This window comes from Platalea leucorodia (assembly GCF_965183815.1).
Source record: "Platalea leucorodia genome assembly, chromosome: 2".
Classification (NCBI taxonomy): domain Eukaryota; kingdom Metazoa; phylum Chordata; class Aves; order Pelecaniformes; family Threskiornithidae; genus Platalea; species Platalea leucorodia.
Window position 1 is genome coordinate 82,158,790 of NC_138824.1, and position 23,781 is coordinate 82,182,570.

At 42.4% G+C, this 23,781-nt stretch overlaps 3 protein-coding genes across 11 annotated transcripts in view; 2 read left to right on the plus strand and 1 right to left on the minus strand.

The window, feature by feature from the left end:
- Nucleotides 1–12,433, plus strand: part of RAB9A (RAB9A, member RAS oncogene family) — a gene marked incomplete at its 5' end in the record, with an annotated part of 32,577 nt that extends 20,144 nt beyond the window's left edge. The window contains 2 exons of one of the 4 annotated variants that reach the window (XM_082304602.1): nt 3,746–3,840; nt 11,348–12,433. In XM_082304602.1, the coding sequence (XP_082160728.1) occupies nt 3,746–3,840; nt 11,348–11,987 (735 nt within the window). In that variant the 3' untranslated portion in view covers nt 11,988–12,433. Of the gene's footprint in view, nt 1–3,745; nt 3,845–3,873; nt 4,804–11,347 lie in introns of those variants that run through there. The other 3 variants (XM_082304603.1, XM_082304604.1, XM_082304605.1) reach the window with 3 other exon arrangements.
- Nucleotides 12,434–12,547: 114 nt separating this feature from the next.
- TRAPPC2 (trafficking protein particle complex subunit 2) lies at nt 12,548–21,698 on the minus strand. Of its 2 annotated transcripts, XM_082304607.1 has the most exons (5): nt 21,643–21,698; nt 20,861–20,970; nt 18,648–18,796; nt 17,766–17,847; nt 12,548–17,077 (listed from the first exon to the last, which is right to left on the minus strand). In XM_082304607.1, exons 2-5 carry the CDS (start codon nt 20,951–20,953, stop codon nt 16,979–16,981), a joined length of 423 nt encoding a protein of 140 aa, XP_082160733.1. In that variant the 5' UTR covers nt 20,954–20,970; nt 21,643–21,698; the 3' UTR covers nt 12,548–16,978. The 2 variants fall into 2 exon arrangements, with proteins under 2 accessions (XP_082160733.1, XP_082160732.1); XM_082304606.1 differs by having other exon boundaries at nt 12,548–17,847.
- Nucleotides 21,699–21,738: 40 nt separating this feature from the next.
- Nucleotides 21,739–23,781, plus strand: part of OFD1 (OFD1 centriole and centriolar satellite protein) — a 35,278-nt gene continuing 33,235 nt past the window's right edge. For all 5 annotated transcript variants that reach the window (XM_082335776.1, XM_082335780.1, XM_082335777.1 and 2 more), the window contains exons 1-2: nt 21,739–21,815; nt 22,016–22,125. In XM_082335776.1, coding sequence (XP_082191902.1) covers nt 22,030–22,125 — 96 coding nt within the window. In that variant the 5' untranslated portion in view covers nt 21,739–21,815; nt 22,016–22,029. The remainder of the gene's footprint in view (nt 21,816–22,015; nt 22,126–23,781) is intronic.

Here is a 23,781-nt window from a genome sequence, read left to right on the forward strand (position 1 = left end):
CATTTGTTGTTTATAACTCTTTCTTCCTTTCCAAGCCAAAAGGAAATTTGTGATGTTTATTGTTTATTTAAAATGTATTCTTTTCAGTCTGCTGTGCTATGTATATGTTACTAAAGCCAAGAACTGCAACTCTTTAAGCAAAAAAAGAACAGCCCTTTTTCTGCCAAAAAGAGGAGTTACCTGGTAACAGGCTGTGGTTAAGGAGCAAATATGTTGAATTACAGTGCTTCAGGGAATCTTCAGGGTGTAATGGCCCAGCTCATTCAGTGCTTGGAAGATAAGGACAGAAACAAGAGCACTTTGATAATTTCTTGGATTGCTTGGGGGCTGGCTTGCTGCATTCTGGTATTAGCAGAGCCATAAAGGCAGATGACTTCATATCCCCTTATTTTGTACTGCTGTAATTCAGCCAGGAGGTGACAAAGTCATGTTTTATTGAGACCTTGTCATCACTTGCCAGGATGGGACAAAGTCTCCTTGCCAACTACAGATGGTGAAAAGCATTATTCACAATCTCTATTATATGAGAGCTTTGCTGATACAGAACTTCCTCATCCACACACAGAAAAAATTGCCCTTTATTTGCCATTGGGATGTTATTTGCGCCGTTTGCTAGCGCGTGACATAACAATTATCTCGTCATGAATTCAACTCTGTGAATAAAATCCTTAAGGTGCAAGGTCAGCTTTCAGATGAACATGCACATGAGGGAGCAGCAAGGGTGGGCTGCTGCGCAAGAGGAGGCGAGCCAGGAGCGGAGGAGGGTGGGTGACAAGGTGTGCAGGGACAGTGACTTCAGTAAAAGCGGTCACCATCCCACAGCACCCAAACAAGAAGAGCAAGGCAGATCCAGTGACAATAACCAGCCAAAACTCCAGTGAGCACCAGACAAGTCTGCAGGGAGGAGGCCATGCCGAGGTGGGGCTGGGTGTCGAGGGGGCGTTGGGGCACGAGGTGGGATGCAGGACCAGGGCCACTGGGCTCGGACAGGGCCTAAGCCAAAATGTGGCTCCTGCTGGCGCGGGAACCCTGAGGCGGCTGCCCGCACCGGCTCTGCCCCAGCCCTGCTCACCGCCACCGGGGCTGCCAGGCATCGGCCTCGGGCAGGGGCAGAGCCCACAGCACCCGCTGTTGGGACCCTACGCTGTCTGTACAATTTAACATGGGAGCGATTTTGGTCTACGTGTCTCGAACCACATCTTAGCTGGGCATTTTCTTCTGTCTGTTCCTAAGAACTAGCAGGTATGCTTCATGTGACCAGCCCTATCAGTGGCATTATTTGTTCTACAGTTTTTGATCGGTCTACTGTTGGTATTGTTGCACACATAAATAATGGTAACAGGGCACTATAAAGGCCTTCAGTTCCTGTTCCTCAAGCACGCATGCATGTGTTGTAATCTTAAGAGTAACGCTGTTGATACTCCATTATGCCTATAAAATCATAAGCATAATAGGCCATGGTTACAGCATGGTCCTTTTCTATTTTGTTTTATTTTCCCATGTAAAAGAAATAAAAATACATCTTAACTCAAAATTTTAAGAATTTTGTTTCTAACTAGAATTTTAAAAATTTTGAGGGACCTGGACAAGCTCGAGAAGTGGGCCGATGTGAACCTCATGAGGTTCAACAAGGCCAAGTACAACGTCTGGGCAACCCTCGGCATCAGTACAGGCTGGGGGATGAAGGCATTGAGAGCAGCCCTGCCAAGAAGGACTTGGGGGTACTGATAGATGAAAAGCTGGACATGAGCTGGCAATGTGCTCTCTCAGCCCAGAAAGCCAACCGTATCCTGGGCTACATCAAAAGAAGCGTGGCCAGCAGGGTGAGGGAGGGGATTCTGCCCCTCTATTCCGCTCTCGTGAGATGCCACCTGGAGTATTTCATTCAGCTCTGGGGTCCCCAGCACAGGAAGGACATGGACCTGTTGGAGCGGGTCCAGAGGAGGGCCACAAAAATGATCAGAGGGATGGAGCACCTCTGCTATGAGGAAAGGCTCAAAGAGCTGGGGTTGTTCAGCCTGGAAGAGAGAAGGCTGCGGGGTGACCTTATTGCGGCCTTTCAGTACTTAAAGGGGGCTTAGAAGAAAGATGGGGACAAAATTTTTAGTAGGGCCAATAGCGATAGGACAAGGGGTAATGGTTTTAAACTAAAAGAGGGTAGATTCAGACTAGGTATAAGGAAGAAATTTTTTACAATGAGGGTGGTGAAACACTGGGACGGGTTGCCCAGAGAGGTGGTAGATGCCCCATCCTTGGAAACATTCAAGGCCAGGCTGGATGGGGCTCTGAGCAACCTGATCTAGTTGTATATGTCCCTGCCAGTTGCAGGGGGGATGGACTAGATGGCCTTTAAAGGTCCCTTCCAACCCAAACCATGCTATGATTCTGAATTTCCTTAAATGTATCCAAGTGTCTGAGAACCAGTGTTGTCTCAAGAAAAGAAGAAGGTTGCTTCATCCCACAAGGTATCAAGTACAAAACAGAGTAATTATTTCCTCTACTTCTAAATGCAGATTTTTTTTTTTTTAAATCGCAAAATAATGCCGTAACTGATCAGAACGTATGTCTTAGAATTACCATCATTTAAAAAGGCCATTTTTCTACCCCTCCAGCACTTACTTGTATTTTACTTTAGCACTGGATGAAAGCAGGTCTCAGGAAAAAAGTACTTAAAAAAATTCAAAGTCCAGCTTTGTTAATCAAGAATGGGTCTAGTATTGTCAGCTTTGCCTCTAGCAGGGACTGCCTTTTAATAACCCTGCTCCTGTCAGTAGGAGACATTTCCTTTCGATGATACTGAGATCTTGTTTTCCATTCCTTTGGGCGCGTTGTAAATCTGATCCAAAACAAGATGACTCTGCAAGTGGCAATTCCAGTCCGATTGCATCTCCCTCATGATCGGAAGCATGTGATGACCGCTCGAGGAAACGGGTGTATTTCAAATGCTCTTTCTCTACGCCTGTCATTGCCTATTCCTCTTGATGATGTGGGAACCTCTTAAATATGCTTAAGTAGTTTCTGCCCTTTTAGTTTTAGTTACGTTGTGCCCCGTCCTCGTGGTGAGTTGTAAGAGCACAGAAAAGACTCCTATCGCCAGCTTCTTTAGACTTTTTTCCTGTGATCTTGTTTAAACAGTCAAGTTGACGTTATTCTGAATTACTACAGAATAAAAGCGTCTGACTGCTCTTTCTGAACTGTGTGCTTTGGATTTCGGTTGGTTCCTGCATCGGCACATGTATGTTTAAATGTCTCTACCTGTAAAGCGCAGCTGCCTTACAATCCAGAGTTTGCTTACACGGGGCCCTTGGCGTGGGGCACGGCGAGACTGCTGCCTTTAATGAATAACTCTGACCTGCAGGTGCTCTGTAAGGGCGGTTTAGAGCTGGGTAATTCCGAGCACCCTAGAGCGCATGGAAGTCTCGTCCTCTGGCCGCGGAGCAGCGCTCCTCCTTCAGATGCCGCGGGACAGCGCTCACCCGGTGCGGCCCTCTGCGGACGCCTCAGTGCTGTGCGCTTGCTGTGGGCAAAGCCGTTCCCCCTGCCGTGCTTGCCAACCCCAAAACCGTTCCGCGGGGCCGTGGCTGAACACGCACCCCACCCCCCCCCCAAAACCGGGGCGTCCCGGTCCCCGGCCGCCACCCGCCTCCCCGGGGGCCTCGAGGGCGGGTGCTCCCGGGGGGCGGAGCCGGGCGCCCGGGCTCGGCTCACGTGGTCCCCGCCGGCCCCGCCCCCTGCCCGCTCCGCCATGTTGTTTCTTCCTTCCCCAGCGCCCGGCGGCGGTGGCGGCTTCGGGCGGCGGCGCAGCCCGGGCTCGGGACCGGCGGCAGCCCCCTCCCCTGGGCAGGTATCGGCCGGCCTGGGGTCGCCCTCTCCGCGCCGCGTCTCCTTCCCTTTGCCCTGGCAGGCGCGGGGCGAGCGGTGGCCGCCGGCTGCGGGGCTGGTGCCCCGGGGAGGGCGGCCCGCGCCGAGGACTCTCCTGGACGGCGGTTGGGGGCTGAGGGGGCCGCTCGCCCCGGGGCCGCGCTCCCAGCCCGGCGGCCTTGGGACGGGGGTGCGGGGAGCCGTCTGGAGCTGGCTGGGGTTCGGTATTTTCCTGACTCGCCGCTTATCGCCCCGTTCCCCTCTCCGCCCCCCCCCCCCCCCCCCCGCCGCTCTCCGAGCTCTGCCGGCTGCCGGGCGCTTGCTCGGTAACCGCTGGCCGCCGGGGAGCAGGAGGGGAGCCCCGGCCGTCCCGTGTGTCCCTCCCCCCCGCCCCTGCGGGGCGCGGGGCCGCGGTGTGAGCGGGCCCCGGGCGCTCCTCAAGGCCGGTGCGGGCGGCGGGGAAGAGTGGCGTGATCGGGGATCCCGTGACTCCGGGCAGGCGGCGGCTCCTCCGGGAAGCGGCTCCTGCCAGGCGATTCCCAGCCGGCGCATGATCCGTCTCCGGCTCCACAGTGCTTCCTCGGGACTGGGAAGGATCTCTGACCTGCTTGGGTGAAACTCGGTTCCGTACCTGTCCCCTCAGCGCCTTTCAAACCCAACAGAAAACAAGAAAGTGCTCCTTTTATCGCCTTCTCTTGTTGCTGTCTGCTGAAGAAGGGCTTCAGTGTCCCCAGCGGGGCCCTGAGCAGTGTGCTTTACGTTTTTAGTTCTTCTTTTTTGAACCGGTGGCTTGATTTAACTCCCCTCTGCAACGGCCAGTTGCTTTTCTAATTATGGCAGATGGCTGTACAAACGTAGATGCGGTGATGGCTGGAGAACCAGAAGGATTAGGTTAAGATTGTTGAGTCTCTTACGTCTGCGTGGTTAATGAGCAGTTTCAGTGTAAGTATTCCATGTTAAATGTAACTTGTGCAAAATAATTGAATGAAAAACAGATTAGTGCAAGAAAACTAGTTTTAAAAACCTATACTAGTTGCCTTTCTAGCAAGGTTACATATAACTAGATACATGGAGAGCACTTAATTTTATTAACTTGGGTGGGGTGGGCAAGTAGGGAACTCCTTGGCTAAATTTTGTTTTGGAATTAAAACACTTGTCTGCAGATAGCTGTCATGCAGTCTGCCATTCTACATGTTGTTTTCCTTCTTTCCTTGTTGTCCACAATAATTTACAGCTCTACTAAATAAGCATGTGGTTTTTATTTGTCTTTGCTTTTAAAGTGTTGTACAACACTGAAATTGTCAGTGCTTGCTTTTTTTAGAGCAAGGGTGATTCCGTGTGGCTGGGTTTTTTGGGGGATCTTTTGTGACTTTTTAGTAGCTTTTAAGGTATCAAGCTGTAATGTCAGACTGGAGGGAGAGCTGTTTCTCGGACATACCCAAAATAAATCCAAAACTCTTTTTTTCCTGCCACTTTTATTTCTAGAGAAACCTAATCAAAGGATGGTACAATTACATCTGTGTTTCAATACCAACGTGGAATTTATAATGAACTGTTATTTTTCTGTCTCCTTTAGGTTGTATGGAGCTCTGTTGCCTTAATTTTAGTAAAGCCTTTTCTGTTAAGTTAAAAATAGGGAGTGTGTAGTGAGGGGAAAAAAAAAAAAGCTCTAGCAATCCTCGTTTTGCTTTTGAGTGCTCAAACAAAGCATCAGTTTCCTTAAATTGAAAATATGTGAAACAAATTGCAGAGGGTCAAATGCGGTATTTAGATTTCAAGCTGTATTTTATTTTGTGTCAATTAAGTAATAAATCATGAGAAACTGATCTTTCAGCTCTTTAGGACTGGAATTTTACATAAATGTTTCACAATGAATAAAAACTTCCCAGCAAAAAGGCTTGTAACGATTCCTTAAGGCTTTTTTTTTATAATGTTCATTCTCCTTTGTGTTTTGTTTCTGTTTTCATTCTCTACAGAGCAGACAGTATGTTGTCCTGGTACAGTGTAACCCACTTAATCCCTTAGGGATGGGCTTTGGTCACATAGTTATATTGGGAAGAATACGAATGCGCAATTTAGCCTGACCAATAGAGGCTGCTATTGCTAAGAGTCCCTGCAGGAAAAGGGAGACTAATGCAAGGGAGAAGGATGAGCACATATGAGCAGAAATAATCACTTGGTAAGTTATTGAAAGAGTGGAAGCAGTAACAGAGAAGTAGGTTGCAAGGAGCATGTCAGTTAACTCATGAATTGTTAGAAATGTTGGACCAAGAGCAGCAGCACCTAAAGGTGTTTTGAAGTTGGCTGAAAGTAATAGAATATTTAAGCTGGGAGATGCTCAACTGTGAGCTGCTGAGAAATGTCAACTTTTATTAAATCAGCATAAATAATAATTTGTTCATTCTACTTGAACGAGGGGAATGAGATGGAAAGTGAAGGCTAGGTCTCTGCAAGGTTAAACTAGCAGAGGTATAAATGTAGGTATTTCTCCTGGCAAGTTTTGCCGATTGAGTTTGTGGCTAGATGTAAGTTAGAAGAAATGAAGTGGTTCTGGCAGTAGGTACTGGGATGATTTCATGATCCAGGGGTTATGTGGACTTAATTCCTTCCCTTGGCTGCTGCTTCTTTCATAGTCCTGAGTCATGCCAGGCAACTGTTTTAACTAGAGTCCTGAACTATGTAGGAGTGAAAAATAACCTTAGAAAGAAACCCCAAAATACAACCTTTTGGTATACAAGTGAGTGGCAACAGCTGTATGTCAGTTCAGTTTGGGTTGTGTTCATGTTACAAATCATTATGAATAAACTCTAGTGATATTCTGGTGTTAGATAAAGTGTGTCTAGGCTGCTTACAACTAGAGGCAATTTTCAGATAACCTGTCACCAAATTATTAAAGATCTATCCAACAGAAAACACAAGTTAGCTTCACAGAGCAATGGTGAAATCGTAGATAAAGGAAGACTTGAAAGATGATTAGGATCTGAGGGATCGCAGTAGGTCAAGGCATGTGATTGAAGGGCTTCCAGAGAACTAGGCAGCTCAGAAGTGGCCATCAGTAAAGGGGTGTTGCTGATCTGCAGCTCTTTCTTTGGTACCCCGTGGAGGGGAAGGATGGTTTGGAGGCTGATTAATGTCCAAGCTTGTAATACATTCAAAAGTACAAAGTGTGTAGCATCTTGACTTCGTATCTGTATGTTTCCCTTTGGATTGAGAGCAAAATGTTTCAAGGTCAAACAGCCTTGTGGCTTCTTATGCACTAAAAAAAAACTGTTCTTGTGCCACTTCATTGGCCAAGGTGTAAACCAGTGCCTTCTAAAGATAAGAACAAGGATTGGCTAAGCAGAGAAAAGGGAGAAAATTTCCTTCTGTCCTTTTCAGATTTCTGGAAACTTGCAGTTCTGCTGTAGGTGACAAGTATTACTTGACTACTCTGTAGTGATTGAGGGCTGAGAGGTGTAAAAACTCGACAAACAGTAAGTGTTAAAAACTATTTAACATAGTTCTGGATTCTGCCCTTGCTGCTGCAACTCTGATAGTTCTTGGGACCTTTTTTCAGACATTTTACAGAGAAGCAATTTATGTCACTTTTTGATGAGCCACTGCAACTAGCAGACCACAGGAAACAACTTTTTTCTATGCTAGCCTGACAAGGAACATTGTCAAATGGTTTGTTAGTGTTAAGAAAAAGAAAAAAAATTATTCATGAGGGAGTAAGTTTATGTTGTTACTGAAAGGCCAGTGTTCTTGTCAGACAAAAATACGCTAAGTTTGTGTCCTTTTTAAACTATTAATGTCTGATACCTGTGGTTTAACAAAATAAGATGGCAAAGAAAATTGTGAATAAGCTTCAAAGCTGACATGGATGTGTTGTATATGGGTAAATTTGAGGACAGGAGGTTATGAAGCATGGGCAGTGTTACTGTTATGCTGGTTATGGAACTGCTAATTCTGCTTGTCAGTAACTTTGAGAGAGTGTTTTTTTCTTAAATCTTTGACAAAGATGGCCTGTTTTTTTTTTTAAGAAGTTTTGGCTGAAGGCATATTAGGTGGTAAATAAAACGTGATTAGTCAGAACAAACTTCAGTCTGCCTAACCTTGGATTTTTTTTTTTTTTCTCCCCTTCTCCAAGTAGATGGGTGCTCTTTAACAACTTTAAAGGACAGTGTACCACATATCTTCCAGGAAACCTTTGGGTTTAGTCTTGATTTTGTATAGCAGGTGGTTCATCAGTGACCACTGGCTGAAAATGGTGATTGAAATAAATTTTCTTGCCTGTTTCCAAGTTAGAAAGTAGGTACAAGTGGAGAAACAACAGTCTGGAAATTCTGTGTCTTTTATTAAAAAAGGGGGGGTAGAGGTGAGGTTTCAGTTGCTATGGTTGCTATGGTGGTTTGGTTGGTTTAGTTTTTTTATGGTGTGCTGCTGTGCCTGGTATCAGTATGATAAAAGTGAAACTATAAATTGGTCCAATTGACTCGGTTTGCTTAATAGGTTAAGTGTGCTTGCTGACATCATAGATATAATGCAATTACCGTGTTGGCTAACAGTATTTTTCCATAGACATAACTTGAGTTCAGCACCTGTCTTCAGCCTTCAGTACTCTGGTATAAGCAGGTCCTCTTTAATCTATTAAATGATTTTTATAGTAAAAAAAGACAAATTCCTAGACTAAGTTTGCATGTTGCTGCTATGGGTTTCTAGACCAAGCATCTTGCTTTTCTTTGAGTGCTGCCTCAGTACCTAAGTGTTAAAAGAGGTAATTGCACTCAAAATAAAAAAGCAGCTATGAAGCTGGCAGTCGTGAAATTAAGAAAATCTAGATGGATAGATTGGACAAGGAAGTGGTGTTTCTCTAAGCTTTGAGGGGCTGGGAATCAAAGATTTTGTAATGCGTGCTGGTTTTTTTGTTCTGTTTTGTTTTTTAACTTGCTTAGCATGTTGGTTTTAGTCTTGCCAGCGAATGTTTGGATGGCTAATGGAAATGGTTCAGACTTGTAATTCAGCTCACTGTTTAAAAGGGAGATTCTGGGAAGTGACAATTAAATTAATATTTGTGTTATGGTATATGATCATGTTAGAAATGGCACTTAGTAGAAACCATTCCCTGCTTTTAACAGGAATATTGAAGTCAGTGGTCTAAGAGCTCAGGTCCTTGTAAGTTAGTGGAGGCAATTCAGAGATGGTTATCAAAATAGGCCAGAATGGGGCTGCTTTTTATTTCCTCTGAGTTTCTTCGAATATTGAAATGATAGAGGAACACAAGGGAAGAATCTTCTCTTTACAGACTCCTCTGTGTACTAGGTTGAGACTACTCGTACTGTGCTGCACAATTAGTTTAATGTAACAAATAACTGGAACAAATAGTTGTCTGTAATTCTGTGGTGCCTTGCAGTTCCTGATGTTGGTTAAGAGAGATGCACATTGCACATCAGATGCAAGTTTTTGTTTTGTTTTCAGATGGTGAATGATGATTTAAACTGCACTATTAAGGTAATAAATCTTCAGAAATATGATATCAGATGTTGACTGTTCCTTCCAAAAAGCACATTATACAGATAAGTTCAAAGTATGTAATAGGAGAAATAATGTTAGTTCTCCAGGCATCTTAAGGGTTTTACCTAATGGTGTAGCTCAAATAACTTATCTCCCTAATTCCTACTATTGGTTAACAAATAAGTGAAGACACTGGACCATTTTAAATATTTCAGCATGAACGTGGAAATCATGTGCAAGTAGGCTGGTGACTCTAATAAAGGCTTTTCACGCACATAAAAAGGTATGTGTTCATATCCTGAGCCATAGCAATTATCCCATAGCTCTGTGAAAGGTAAATGAACAATCCACTTGTAGCTCTTAAGCAGTTTTAACATTGTTGTGATACAAACCTGTAGAAATATTAAGGATTTATAAATATTGTTTTTAATTACACTGTATCAATGAATAAAATTACCTGCTCTGAACAGACTTTTAATGGAAGCAGCCACTGTTCCTTCTATTTTGAAATTTCTTTGTGTTGAGGCTTCAGTTGTAGATTGTCTAACAAATAAATGTTGAAAGATGGAAAGTTAAAGATAAAAAAATTCCTGAAATTTCTTGCTTCTAATGTAGGCCTTGATTTAAGGCAGCACAGAGTCATATGACTCCCACACCAGCTAGTATCAGGTATTAATTCCATAACCATACTTTGCGGGTGATGTATATGCCAGTAATGCTAACTACAACAAGCAAGACCGCATTCCTTCCTTCAGAGAAGGAGACGGACTAGGCAACTTATGACCCATTTCCATTTTAAATAGATGCTATTTTCAGAGAAGCCCGTTTCAGCTGAATTACTTGGAGCTCTTTTAGTAACGGGTAGGTATAGGAACAGCAATTTTCCTCATACAGAAGCTTAAGTGTTGGCTCTTTAAAATTAAACTTTACCCCCAAGCAATTAAAACACTTTTTTACAGTATTAGATGAGACTGCTGTAATGAGGGCAAACCTTGGGCTGGCACAAAACACTAATGAGCGAACTACTTTCTTAAAAAAAAAAAAAAATCCTTTAACACTAAAATCTGACAGTAAAAAAGCTTCATTGGTGCCGCTAATTCACCATCCCTGTGCTGGCAGCCAGGCTCTTCACTAGCACTTCCAGGGTTTTTGACAGTTTTGCTGTGCGAAGTTGACACCTACTAACTGAACTGTCAGTGTGGGCTTGGCCTCAGCATTTGGTATCTTGACGATCATTTGGAGTAGCAACAGTGAATTTGCTTTTATAGTGGTTGTAATAGTACTCCGTTCATCACGGCTGTTCTGCAAGGAGTGAACTGTAAAATGCTGAATGTTTGTGTACCAATACCTAGTCACCTGACTTTTAAAATAAAATTACAGCATTTGCATTTGTTCTGTAGATAACTCTGTTCCCTGTGAGTTGATTTAAAATTCCTTGTCTGGTTGCAATTTTGGGTGAAGTGCAGCAGTTATTCCAGTATATTGGGTAGTGTCTTGCTTTATTCCTAAAGCTTCCTCTTCACTTCTGCACGTTAAAAAATAACGTTGCTAATGAAATATGGCACTGAAGTGACTAGTTCAAGGCACGTGCTCTTATAAAATTCTCTCACTCCACTTTCTTCCATGGATCTTTTTCAGTGAACGTAACTGAATCGTTGCCCTCATTGAATGTGATGCGATCGCCCTGTTGCACAAACATTGGAGGGTTTGGGGGTTTTAAGTGTTTGAAGTGGCAGACCAGTAATTCATGCAGCGTACTGCTTAGACTGCCGTGCAGACTGCAGCCTGTGGCGGAGGCACCTCTTAAACACGTGGTATTCTTGAGTGGGTATTCTTACTATGAGTATCTACACTTCACCCGTTGAGCGTCGTCCTCCTGCTTTTGTACATGAAACTTGACGTTGGTGGACTTTATCACTTTCTAGATATTTATGTGTGTCAAATTTTCTGCTCGCAACGCCTTCCTTTGTAATGATTTTCTTAATCTTTACAGGTCTAGGAAACCAGGAGGATCTATTCCCATAACAATGGCAGCGAAATCTTCACTCCTTAAAGTAATACTGCTAGGAGATGGTGGAGTTGGGAAGAGTTCCCTTATGAACAGATACGTCACCAACAAGTTCGATGCACAGCTGTTTCATACAATAGGCGTGGAATTCTTAAATAAAGAGTTGGAAGTCGATGGACATTTTGTTACAATGCAGATATGGGACACAGCAGGTCAGGAACGTTTTAGGAGCTTGCGGACTCCTTTCTATAGAGGTTCTGACTGTTGCCTGCTAACCTTCAGCGTGGATGACTCTCAAAGCTTCCAAAACTTAAGCAACTGGAAGAAAGAATTCATTTATTATGCAGATGTCAAGGAGCCTGAAAGTTTTCCGTTTGTCATACTGGGTAACAAAGTTGATATCGATGAAAGGCAAGTGTCTACAGAAGAAGCCCAAGACTGGTGCAGGAATAATGGCAACCATCCCTATTTTGAAACCAGTGCAAAAGATGCCACTAATGTTGCAGCAGCCTTTGAAGAAGCCGTTAGAAGAGTTCTAGCCTCTGAAGATAGGTCAGATCACTTTATTCAAACAGATACAGTAAACCTTCATCGGAAACCGAAACCCAGTTCATCTTGTTGTTAACTTAATTTTTTTTTTTTTTTTTTGCCAAATTACTTTTGACTAGCTTGCTCTGTAAAAGGATGGGGAAGGTGTAGTAGATAAAATAATATGGGTTTCACTCTAATATTAAAATTGCAATATTCTGCTGCTTTCTTGGGGGAGCAAAAGAAAAATTTCCATTCAGGAGCAACCCATTATTGAATTATTGACACTTTCTGTTTAGGAAGGTGTCAAGTAAAAACATTAATATACGAATGTAATTTGCCAACTTTATTGAAATGATAAATACTTTGAATATAATTAAAACTTGAAAGTTCTAGAAGCACTACTTTGGAGAAACTGTTCTGGAATTCAGACACAAAGATACTTTTATATGTGTATATTTTTATGAAATCAGCATTCCATTTTTGTTTCACTAGAAGTCAGTTTCTTAACAATACTAGATATTAAACTTCAGTCTCACTACATTCCTTTTGCTGTGACTGGTACTTCATCTCTAATGTGTTTATTATAAGTTAATATAAATTACCTTCAGGTCATCTCTAATGGCCTAATGTTGCTATAATTTGTGTAGGTTTTTAAGTAGGAAGTAAATTTCCTACACGTTTAATGTCTGTTTTCCTTTCATTTACTATTCTAATGCCGTACTAATTTTTCCAGCCGTTTAATGCAAGATACTGATGATTTTAAGTTAATACATGTCTTTGCCTTAAGTCCCATTCTAGCATGTTTTCGATCGATGAGGTAAAAAAATCTGAGTAACTGAAGTATAACCATTTTTAGTTATGAAAAAGATATGTTTTACTCAGTCAGCTTTAATAGTACTTGAAGGGATCCACATTATGACAAACTTGTAAGAGAACTGTTAGTGTACAGCCTTAAAGTTCCAAACCTCTTATTCCTGTTAACCTGAGCTATGAATGTGTTTACCAGTAATCTTTGCACTGTGAAACTAAGGATTGGCAATACGGAGAGAACTCAGGAAGCTCTTGACTTACAGTAGATTGTAACGGCTTTCAGCCCTAATACAAGTAAATACCTACAGCTAGTGTTTTGAGCTGAATTTGATCCTTATTTAATTTGCTATTTTAGGATATGGACTTGTACATTTAAGACAATGTCTTTTATATTACTGTACTCATTACATGGTGATGAACAGAAGCAAATTCTGTATTTAATGGACAGTCTTTCTGCAGTAACGCAGATGAAACCACAGCAGGTGTGTTTGAGGCTCTCCGTTGCAGTTAAATGGTGAATACTTGTACGAGAAGTTGTTGAATGTTGGCTCTCAGAGTACCCACTGCCCTTGTAATAGCAAACTTGATAGTGCACTATTGCTTCAATGTGTAACCTGACTGCTAACAGGCATGCACGTACACACATTGCGGACTTGAAGTCTGAGGCCTGTAGGACAGGCCATGTTATTCGCTAAACTACACAGACTCTGCTTTCTGTACAGCAACTCTTTCGTTCCAATAGAAAAGCCTTTCCTGAGAGTACAGTAACAGCAAGGGTTTTCTCTTAACCTATCTGTTCAGTCTGTATCAGGTGTAATTACTTGGAAGTAAAGCTTGCAAAACAAACCCTTCTTGTCGCTCTTAATACACTTTTCTGAATGTATTGTATTCTTGCTTGAACCTGTCCAGGACAACTTTACTCCACAGATCTGCTGCTCCTGCTTAGACGTGACATCCTTTTACCTTCTCTACTTTCTAAGCCTAATTCATTCTTACAGTCCTGCAACAGAGCTGTGTTTTAAGCTTCAGTCACCTAAATGTAAGTTGAGCTGCTACTTTTGTCATGTTTGATTTCTAGTCAATGAATGAAAAGATCTGTGAAGAAAATCTTAGCTAAATTCCTCTTAAGCTACGAGAGCAAAAAGCTTTAAAAACTAAGATTGCTCGTGTTGGGGGCTATTAAGCTAGTGACATAAAATTGTTGTAAAACACTACTACCTTACCACTTAAAGCTACCTTTAATGTTCATTGTAGCAAAGGTAAGGTTGAAACGGAACAGGAGATTAAGTTACTGTGACTAGAGACTATAGATTGATTCAAGTAAGATTGCCAAAAGGAAACAATTAAGGATGAGAACCATGGTGGCCTTTCTTGTGCCTAGGAGTCCATCTGTGTTTTCCCATCCTGTCCCCTTTCCATGTAACATCACAGTTACCAAGCCTCCGTCTGAGAAGTAGGTTAAATAAAGTTAAATAAAACTTAATACAATAGAAGTGTATTACTTGTGCCCTGGGAGCTGCTGTACCACAACTGTACGCTAATCACAACAGTCACTAAAGGGGGGGTTACATGCTATAGTAAATAAGACAATATAGCAATTATGTTGAGGTCAGGATTTGGTCTGAGAGGGAGACTATCAAGTACTTGAAAGAAGCAAAAGTCCTATGAAAAGCAGATGTAGATGATGGGTATCAAAAAAAAAAATCCTCATAATGCTTAACAACAAGTATGTATTTTTGAAAGCTTAGTATCTATCATTCAGTGTGGAGGTAAGGTAGGCACTTGTGGCTTACGTTTCAATTCACTGATTCATTTCAAGTATTAATGTACCGCAAGTATGAGGGGGTCCTGTTAGCAATATTGAGTTCTGTAGAGTGACAGACCATGCTATGCAATACGTATCCAAAGGTCCAGATGTCCTTTAAAATGAGGAGCAAAAATACTGTCATGGCAAACTGGTGGGATGGATGAGAGGGAAAGGGGAAGGGGCAGAAGAAACTATAGCTAGGACATAGCTAAGAGCACATGTTACAACTCCTGCTTTCTCATACTGCAACAGATTTCACTTGAATTCTTATTCCTATGCCTCTGCGACTGGGTAGGAACATAATACTTGCAAAGGAGCTCTCTCTTCTGTCTTGTCCATTGGCCCTCATGGCGCTGGAAACGTTCGTTGTCCGATGCATCCTGGAACGGCATCTTTCAGACCCAGAGCAGATTTGTGACTATAGTTGATCCCAGGATGACTTTCAGCTGTCACTTCCAGAGAGCAGTCTTTCAGCTTATTGTAAAAAGTCACAAAACAAAGCGTAAACAAGCGTTCCTTGATACAGGGGGAGATCACGGCTACCTAGCCAAGGTCCTTCGGAATTCTGTCATGAGACAATGTTCCTCACTGCAAATCTATAATGATTAATGAAATGAGTTAGCACATAATCCTCCCTTTCCTGTGGCCAGGAACAGTCTGTTTTCATAATGCCTCGATGGACCTATGAGACTGCGTTTTCCATTTGCAATTCCTATATCCAGAAGGGGAAAAGATGTACGGGGGCATAAGAACAGGCACCATTTAGTTAACTGCCTTCAGAGGTCAGGCAAGAGAGAAAACGCTTTCATTTCACATAACTTCTACTGTGTGCTGGCAGAAAATACAATTATCAAAAACCCCACAGTTTCTAAGTGGTGGAAACTTTTAGCGCTAATCTTTTATCTTAGCCAAAATTTTTCTCACTGCCATGTATATGATTATTTTAAGTATTTCCTCAGTGAATCTTAACTGTATTTTCCCAACCATCTTGCTACTGGGGAGGAGGCAGAAAACAGCATGACAGCTCCAACTTAATGGCTTCTTATCATATGAATCAGAATGCTTTACCACAGTGTGTTTCTGTTGCTTTTATGTATAAAGCAAAAAAACCCCAAACCCAAACCTCAGTTGATTTACATAAGATTACACATTATAAAAAAGCTGTACAATGCAGTTGTTATGAAATAATACTGCAAAGACAAGTATTCCCACTTCATGTGCCACCCTGCCAATAAAGGTAGCCTTACCGTGATCAACCAGTTTTCTTCTAAATCATTTCAAGTACACTCAACAGGCATCCATACTGCATCATTCCACATTTTATTTAAGGTAAATATTGCAGCCTTTATATCGTGTTCTTTTTATCATGGAATATTTTACAGTGACAGTTTAGCAGTAAGTATAAATTACAAAGAAATAATGACTGACTATACGTTTAAAGCACATATACATGTGGTCCCTTTAATTACACAGACTATGCAAAAGGTACTTCCTAGAACAGCATGCCACTTCCTTTGGAAATATTACTTTTCAGACATTACAGGCCAAATAAAGCCTTTCTGAAACCTCTACAAATAGACTTTCATGGTTCAAAGACCCTAGTCTAAATATATTTTCAAAAACAACATTTCAGCACTTGCAGAGATAATGGAAAGAAGTGGGTTTAAACAGGTAAATTTAGGTTTTTTTCCATGTGTTGATTAGAATTAAAGACAGGGCAGACATAGCTGTTCTGGTCTACTTTATTAATTCATTTAATTGATGCAACACTGCAGCTAAACATGTATTGCACTAAACATCTGGTAAATGTGCAATTTTAAGCTGTAAAATTTTAAGGTTTTTTCTCAAAACTTCCTGAAATACCGAAGACAAAGCTTTGCTGATGTCTCCTCTTTTCTTTTTATTTAGCACTTTATAATACATACATTACATATTACAATATTAATATAGACCTGATTTAATACCACAAAGACTAACGTCAGTCTGGTTAGTCTGCAGAGTAAGTTCTCTAGCAAAGGACTGTAAGTAGAAAGGTTTATAACAAAATTAACCACTTAGGCCAAACAGTCAAGAGTTCCCTTTTGCCCATATTAAATCACATGACTGGAGATGTCTTTTGCGTTCAGATCTGATTTCCTCTCACCCTGTAGAAGAGGCTTACATTTTGCATATGCATCGACACCCACATGTCTCAGTTTATACCTATTCAGCCCGACATTTTCAAACTTAGTTTTCATAACACATAAAAGGAAACTTCTTAAGATGATACACATTTTAACCAGAGAAGCTTGGCTGTTCTTACCCGTATCAGAAAAAAAAAAAAATAAAAACGCAAAACCTTCTTCAGCATCCAATTTGTCCATCTTCAGAAAGATGCATATCAAACACACTGAGAACTAACCAGAAGAACTACAGTTCAAATAATCAGGAAACTATGGCAAAAGCACTCACTCGGGAAAGTTAGTTATTCAGCTTAAAAGGTGTTTCTTCCCAAGGAACTGTACTTTCCTTTCGAAGGCACTGGATCGAATCGGAGAATTGAGTTCATAAAATGGGTTCATTGCAAACTGAGGAAAGAAGAAAAACTCATCAATAAGCACCATGTCCAGCACTGGAAAGCGTTACTTCAGAGGACAACTACTATTAGCTTTCAGCCTATTTAGTGCCACTTAAGAGCACGGAGCTCTGCAACAGTCACTTGCTTTCCAGGCCCTTGCACTCTCCCCACATATGTGCCCAGCCATCCCTTAGTACCAGCTCCTCAGAACAAATCCATCACGACACTGGTGGAAATTTCTGTCTGGAAATCAGCCTCATCTGATCCCCGCAGGAGGCCGAGACGGCCACCTCCCAGTCAGTGCTTGCGGCTGCCCCATCCAGTGGAAGTACTGCCGGGCTGCCGGACACAGCCCACGGGTTCTGAGAGCGAAGCACTTCCACCAGGCTTCTGCGGACCAGCCCTTTGCTCTCGTTGTCACCATTAATGACACAATACTGCCCCAAAGTCACTGGACTAAAATGAAGAATAAATTCTGAAAGAGCACAGTTTATAACAATTTAGAAAAATCCATTCTGTTTAATGGAACATACAGCCGTTATGTCACACGTCATCAACTCTGGCTAACGTGGACTGCACAGGTGCTTCTCCACTTACACAGCCCCCCCCAAAAACATGGCCATAGAGGCATGCCTGAGCCTGTTCCGCAGGACACACTTAGAAGCACTGCAGTGAGACCATGAGAAGTGGGTTCTTACCTTTATATACAAGTCATATACATCATTAAAGAAGTTCTTAATCCCGTCTTCTTGCCTTACATCATGAAGCATTATAAATCTCATATGTAAAGCAATTAAGGACAATTTAACTTTTACAAAGAAGAGAGACATTCAACATATCCCGAGATGAGCATTTACACCTAAGTCTGCATATACTTAAAAAGTTTAGCTGTAGATGAAATAGCAGTGACTATAGGAGGAAGCACTAAAAGAAGTAACTCGAGCACTGAAATTTAGAAAACGTTACCTTTGTATTTTAAAATTCCCCTATTTGAAAACAAAAATAATCACCTCTCTATTCAAGATTGTTCTTTTTAAAGCCAGACAATTCTGAATATGGATGATGCTCTCAGCACCTCTGCCATATACCCCTGAAGTTAAAACGACATTGAATATTACTTCCTATGTATAACAAATGTTTCACAACAAACACTTCTAGGACTATCTGTACATAAGATCAAGACTTGACACCACATTTTCAAGATGGGTGTGACTGACACCAAGCGCGTTTATCCCCGCTTCTCCTCTCTAGCACTATCAAAGGGACGGGAACAGAGAATCAAATAAGCTTGCTCAGACCCTCTCATATTATTCCCCTTTCAATCCTCTTTACTCCATGTGAGCTCCACGTTTCATTAGGCTATTCCAGCTCCTTGAAAAGAACAATCCATCTTTCCAATTGGTCCAATTTTTCAACAACTGCTGTGCCTCCCAACTTAGCTCATTCTGAAGCTGGTGATTCTCTCTAACAATAATAGTGGTGAATAGCCAGAGAAATCTGTTCCAAATTCATTTCATCTGACAACCCTTTCTGGCAAAAGGCTTTTCCCATATAAATGTAAGCAAAGAGAAGAGGGAAGGATATGTCCAGCTGTCACAAAAGCGGAAACAAACCATTCGTTAAACTTGTCCACAGTCTTCAGATACATGTTGTTAGAAAGCCACATGTTCTCATCTACTAGGTCAAGAGCAGCATGGGCAATGAACTGGTTGAGATGGCGATGGTCATCCTAATGTATTTCCAGAAGACAGAGGGTTAGTAATTCAGTGAAAGGAGTGAAATACAAACAATAATTTGCTCAAGCTGCTGAACAACCGGTGCTCAAGTTATGTAAAGTTATATATAGCCACCTTCTCTGCCATGTGTGCCATCCTGTAATTATATGAAACTAGTATACATTGTCACGATACTTGGTTTCAACGGAGAAAAGAGTCGTAATAAAAAGGTCATCATAAAAACAGTCTTGAGAGGAGCAAAACCAATAAAGCGTATACTCATAGCTCAGAAATGAATTCAAGTGTGAATTCTTTTGTTTATCTATGGGTAATCCCCACTGCAAACTTATTCCACAACAGAGGCCCGGATAAAAGTCTTTTTCTCTGCTTTCCAGTCACCTGTTTTTGTGAAATTTACAGCAATGTAGCATTTTTGGATCATAACGTCTCTGTCAAATCTGGCAGAAATTGGTTACAATGTGTAAAAGTTGGGGGACAGATGGGGAAAGCAGAGAGATACAGAGGACAGATATACTGATAATATTATCCCCTAAAGATTCTGTTTTTTCCAGGTAATTTGCCTAGAAACATAGGATTGTTTTATTGTTTTGGGGGGTTTCTTTTTCCTAAGAGCCTAGTGCAGAAAAACAACCTGCAACTGGTATTAAATATATGCTTACAGATGTAAATTGCACCTCTTCCTATAATAAAGATCAATGGCCTTCACAGAGTGATCACTCTGTTTGGCCCTAACACTACCAGAGCTGTGTGGGAAAGAGCCATTTACTTTGTATACTAACTAGAACACCGCAGGACATCTGCCAAGAAGAAACTTGGGACTAAACTGTACTGCAAACTTCTATTAGACTGGACACATAAGTAGTCTTGCACTGTTTCTCAAAATACAGGGATGCTATTAATGCCACTCTCGCACCTCTCAGCGTTTTGCCCTCAAATCAAGTTTGACTCAGGGCATTAACAGCTTTGCAAGTTCCATTAAACCATAGTGAGGAAGAGATTAAGTAGTGAAGTTTAAGGGGCAAAAGCTTGTGCTGATTTACCACATACGTTATGCAAACCACTTACTTCAGGCAGCTGTGCATCCGCACTGAATTCACTCTTAAATGGCACGTCTCAGAAACAGAAGTGATAGTTGCCAAAACATATCAATGTCTACTAGTTCTTCTTCAGTGCACATCAAGTTTAGATTCTCTCTTAGGAGGAAATTTAGCGTTTCAATCTCAGTCAGACAAGAAGCTTACCCGAGCCAAGTTAATTCCATTAGCAGAATGTAGAAAGTTAATTTTTCCACTATCCGACACATCCTCACACTCACCAAGTTTCATCTGACTAGTCTTATTTATGATTTTTTGTGGGATACTAGTTCAAAATACAGATGACATCATGCTGTTCAAATCAGTGACAGCATATACTTCCATTTTTGGACACACAGATCCACACACTTTTATTCTGAAGTCTATTTTTTTCTTTGATGTAACATCACAATGGATAGATTTATTCTTTTCCCACTGGAAACACTACTTATTGAGCAGTCTTACACTGCTCACATTCTCAAACCCGTATTTATCAATACAAGTTTTAAACCTTTCTCACTTAAAGGCAAGCATGACTATGGAACATGATTAAAAATAAGATTTCTTTATAGCATAAAAAATAAAGGACTGACTAGAACTTCCAAATTTATGTTCCTTACTTTACCTTATTACTGTATACAGATGCCTTAAAATAGAGAATAACAGTAAATAGCATTAGTATCAACAGTTATTATAAAAGCTCTACACACTAAGAGCAATATGTTCTTCACCATACAGCGTCAAACATTTAAGGAAACCATGTTTTATGAAGAACTAGTATGATCTGGCAAAGAATTTGTAAGAGACTCAAGAACTCCAGAGTTCTACTCCCTATGACAAACTTTCTGTAAAAAAACACCCAAAACAGTGGATAGTAGTAACATTTTTAACAACATGCTGGTCATGCTTCTAATACACTGTAAAATTACCAAAGAAAATGCACCATAATTACATCATAGGAGTATCACAGGGGAAAAAACACACCTTGGACTCCACTTTTCCAGGAGGCAGGAATTCCATTTCAAATATGGGATTATCATGATGACCAACTATCACAAAGTAGAAACTTCCAGACATTCTTCAATATAGTGTTCCTTTCAAAAAAGACAGACATGCTTTATTGATGAGTCTATAGACAAACTCTTAATCCACCTGAAAATGCTCTTAAAATCAGCCAGCGTACTTCCTATTGATATTTACCATAGGCTAAAGAGAGATAAACACCTTCTTAGGTATACACATTTATACTTAAATAGGGGGAAAATATCCTTAGGAAGGGGAACGTGTCCTGGAAGTTAATCTAGTTACTACTACCTAAAAACTCTTACTCTACAGCTGACTGATGATTTAACCCCTGACAGCCCTCCCATTGGGCTCCCGGACGGCAAGGATCCCATGAAGTAACGCGGTGCACCCGACCCCGAGGCATCTCATCGGCCCCTCCCCGGGCGCCCTACAAACAGGCAGTGGAAAGGGGAAGGGCGACAGAGGGCGGGCACCGTCCTCCCTCGCACACAGCGGGCGTGGACCAGTCCCACGGAGTCCCACGGCCCGGCTCCATCCCCAGGGACTACCAGAGTTACCCGGGGGTGACTGAACCCCCCCGCCGCGCCTCTGGGGCCCGCCCGGGCTCCCGGCGGCTCCGCTGGGCACCGCCGGGGCTGCCGCCTCCAGGGGACGGGGCTGCCCGCGGAACAGGCGGGGAAGGGAGGAAGGGAGAGGGGGGGTCCCTGCCCGCAGAGGCCCGCCCCGGGCCCGCCGCCTACCCTGCGACGCGAGCTCTCCAACGGCTCCCAACGGCCGCCCGGAAGCGCTCCCCTCTGCCCGCCCCAACATCCGGCGCGCCCGTGACGCCTCAGCGTCCGACGGGAGCGGCCGGGAGCCGCCGCCTGCCGCGGGGGCCGCCCGCCGCTGCTCGGGCAGGAGCCGGAGGGTCGAGGTGCGGGCTGGGGCTGAGGCCGGGGCCTGCCGCCCTCCCGCCCTGTGGGCAGGGGGGCCTGCCCCCCGCAAAGCCTGGGCCTGCCCGAGGGGGAGGCTGGGGCAGCTTGGGCACTCGCCGTCGCGCTGGCCCGGGGTCGCGCTGGGAGTCAATAATGTCTTGTTTTTTTTTTTTTTTTTTTTTTTTTTTTCCCTTCCTAGTATTGTAGGGCAGGATGGCTTCGGTTGAAAGGGAGACGCTGTCCCAAGATGAGCTCCGGAAAAGGCTCTATCAGACTTTTAAGACCCGAGGTGTACTGGACACACTTAAGGTGTGTTTTATTTTCAGCAGGTGCTACCTATGATTCGCTGTGCTACTTAACATTGAAAGCAGTGAAAGTCATGCCGAATAAATGCCTTTCCCACTCTCCCCAGCTGTATTGTTTCTGCCACAACCTAATTCGTATTCAGCTTTTATTTGCCAGAAACGAGGTTCTTCCCAAACAGAAGCGCTTTGCATTGTGGCTTAGTCTTAGAGTCTTTTTCAGGAAGGTTAAAGGCCTGTATCCGGTCTTTGAAAATTTTCATGCTTGAGAAAAAAGTCAATGAGGGAAGAGAGAAATAAATGAGAATACGGCTTTGGAAAGGACCTCTTAGGTCGCAGAGTCAATTTGCTATGTATTGTAAGTAAATGTGCTATGCCAGTTCCCCTCCTGAAATATTCCAGTTCTGTTTCAAAATTATGTGAGCTGTTTTCTCCTTGGCTGCTCATTGAGGAGAATGTCTTAGAATATGGTTGTGTTCAGGACTGAAACTTTGTTCTGATTTGTAGCCTGGGTTTGTTTATGGTTGCTCTGGCCTTTTTTGTTGTGCTGAAAGTATCCTTCAGTTTAAGTAGCTCTTGTTTCTCTTGATGAATTTATAAGCAGCAGTTGTACCTTTTCTTCAGCATTCTGTTCTACAATGCTAAGCAAGTCAAGGTGCAGTAGTCTCATTGCTGGTTATCCCAGTAGTCCTCTGCAGCACTTTGAAGTCTTTCCCCCTTTTTTTAAAGGAAGTAGATCATGATTGTTGTGAGCTTTCCAGACAAAGTTTAGAATGGTATCCGTTCTTCCATACTTTCGTGGGAAAGTCTGTGGAAGGCTGCATAGATCTCTTTTTGAGGCATGTTACATTTGTAGTGCTAGTCATTGTTTCATTGACACATCCACATCTTGCTTTTTCCAAATACTAAATCCCTTGTGTTATAGCAGAAATTGGTATCAGGCCTTAAATGCTGAAATGTATTTCATGCAGTTTCATTTTTGCTAGTCTTTAAACTATATCTGATTGCATTTTTTAGTGACATCTTGATCTTTGTATACTTCTATACACATTTTTATGTCACCAACAAATGTTTTTAGCTCCTGCTCTTATGTCAAATTCATTACAGTTAAAAAATCAAGATCTATATTTTAAGACTACCACTGATAAGCTTATGGCCAAGAACTCCCCGTTCAGGACAACTTGTTTCTCCCTTAATGATTTCCATACCAAGCCTGCAGTGCTTGAACCATTTCTTGTATTGTTTGACTTAACTAATAGTCTGTCGGGTGACATGCTATTGAAGTCAATTTTCTTGCTTCTCTTTTCCTTGTCTAGAAGATTATACATCATATTAAAGATTTTGTAGCTTTTCTGAGCTGAAGAATTAATACAGTTGGGTTTTTAATGGATTCCTACAAACACACTTACACCCCTAATGAGAATACTCTCAGCTTTCTCGTGGTCTTATCTGACTGCCTCTGCTGGTAAGAGGCAAGGTGGATTTGGAGCTACAGGTGTGCTGAATGGCCAACATATAACAACTGATTTCTGCCTTCCTTTCCCAATAGTAGGGACAGGGATTTAGGCCTGTGTTTTCCACCTGCACTTTGTAACGAGACATATAAGGGGTTGCTGGTCTCAGGTGTTTTTGAAACAGCCTCATCTCTGTTAAAGTTGGTTGA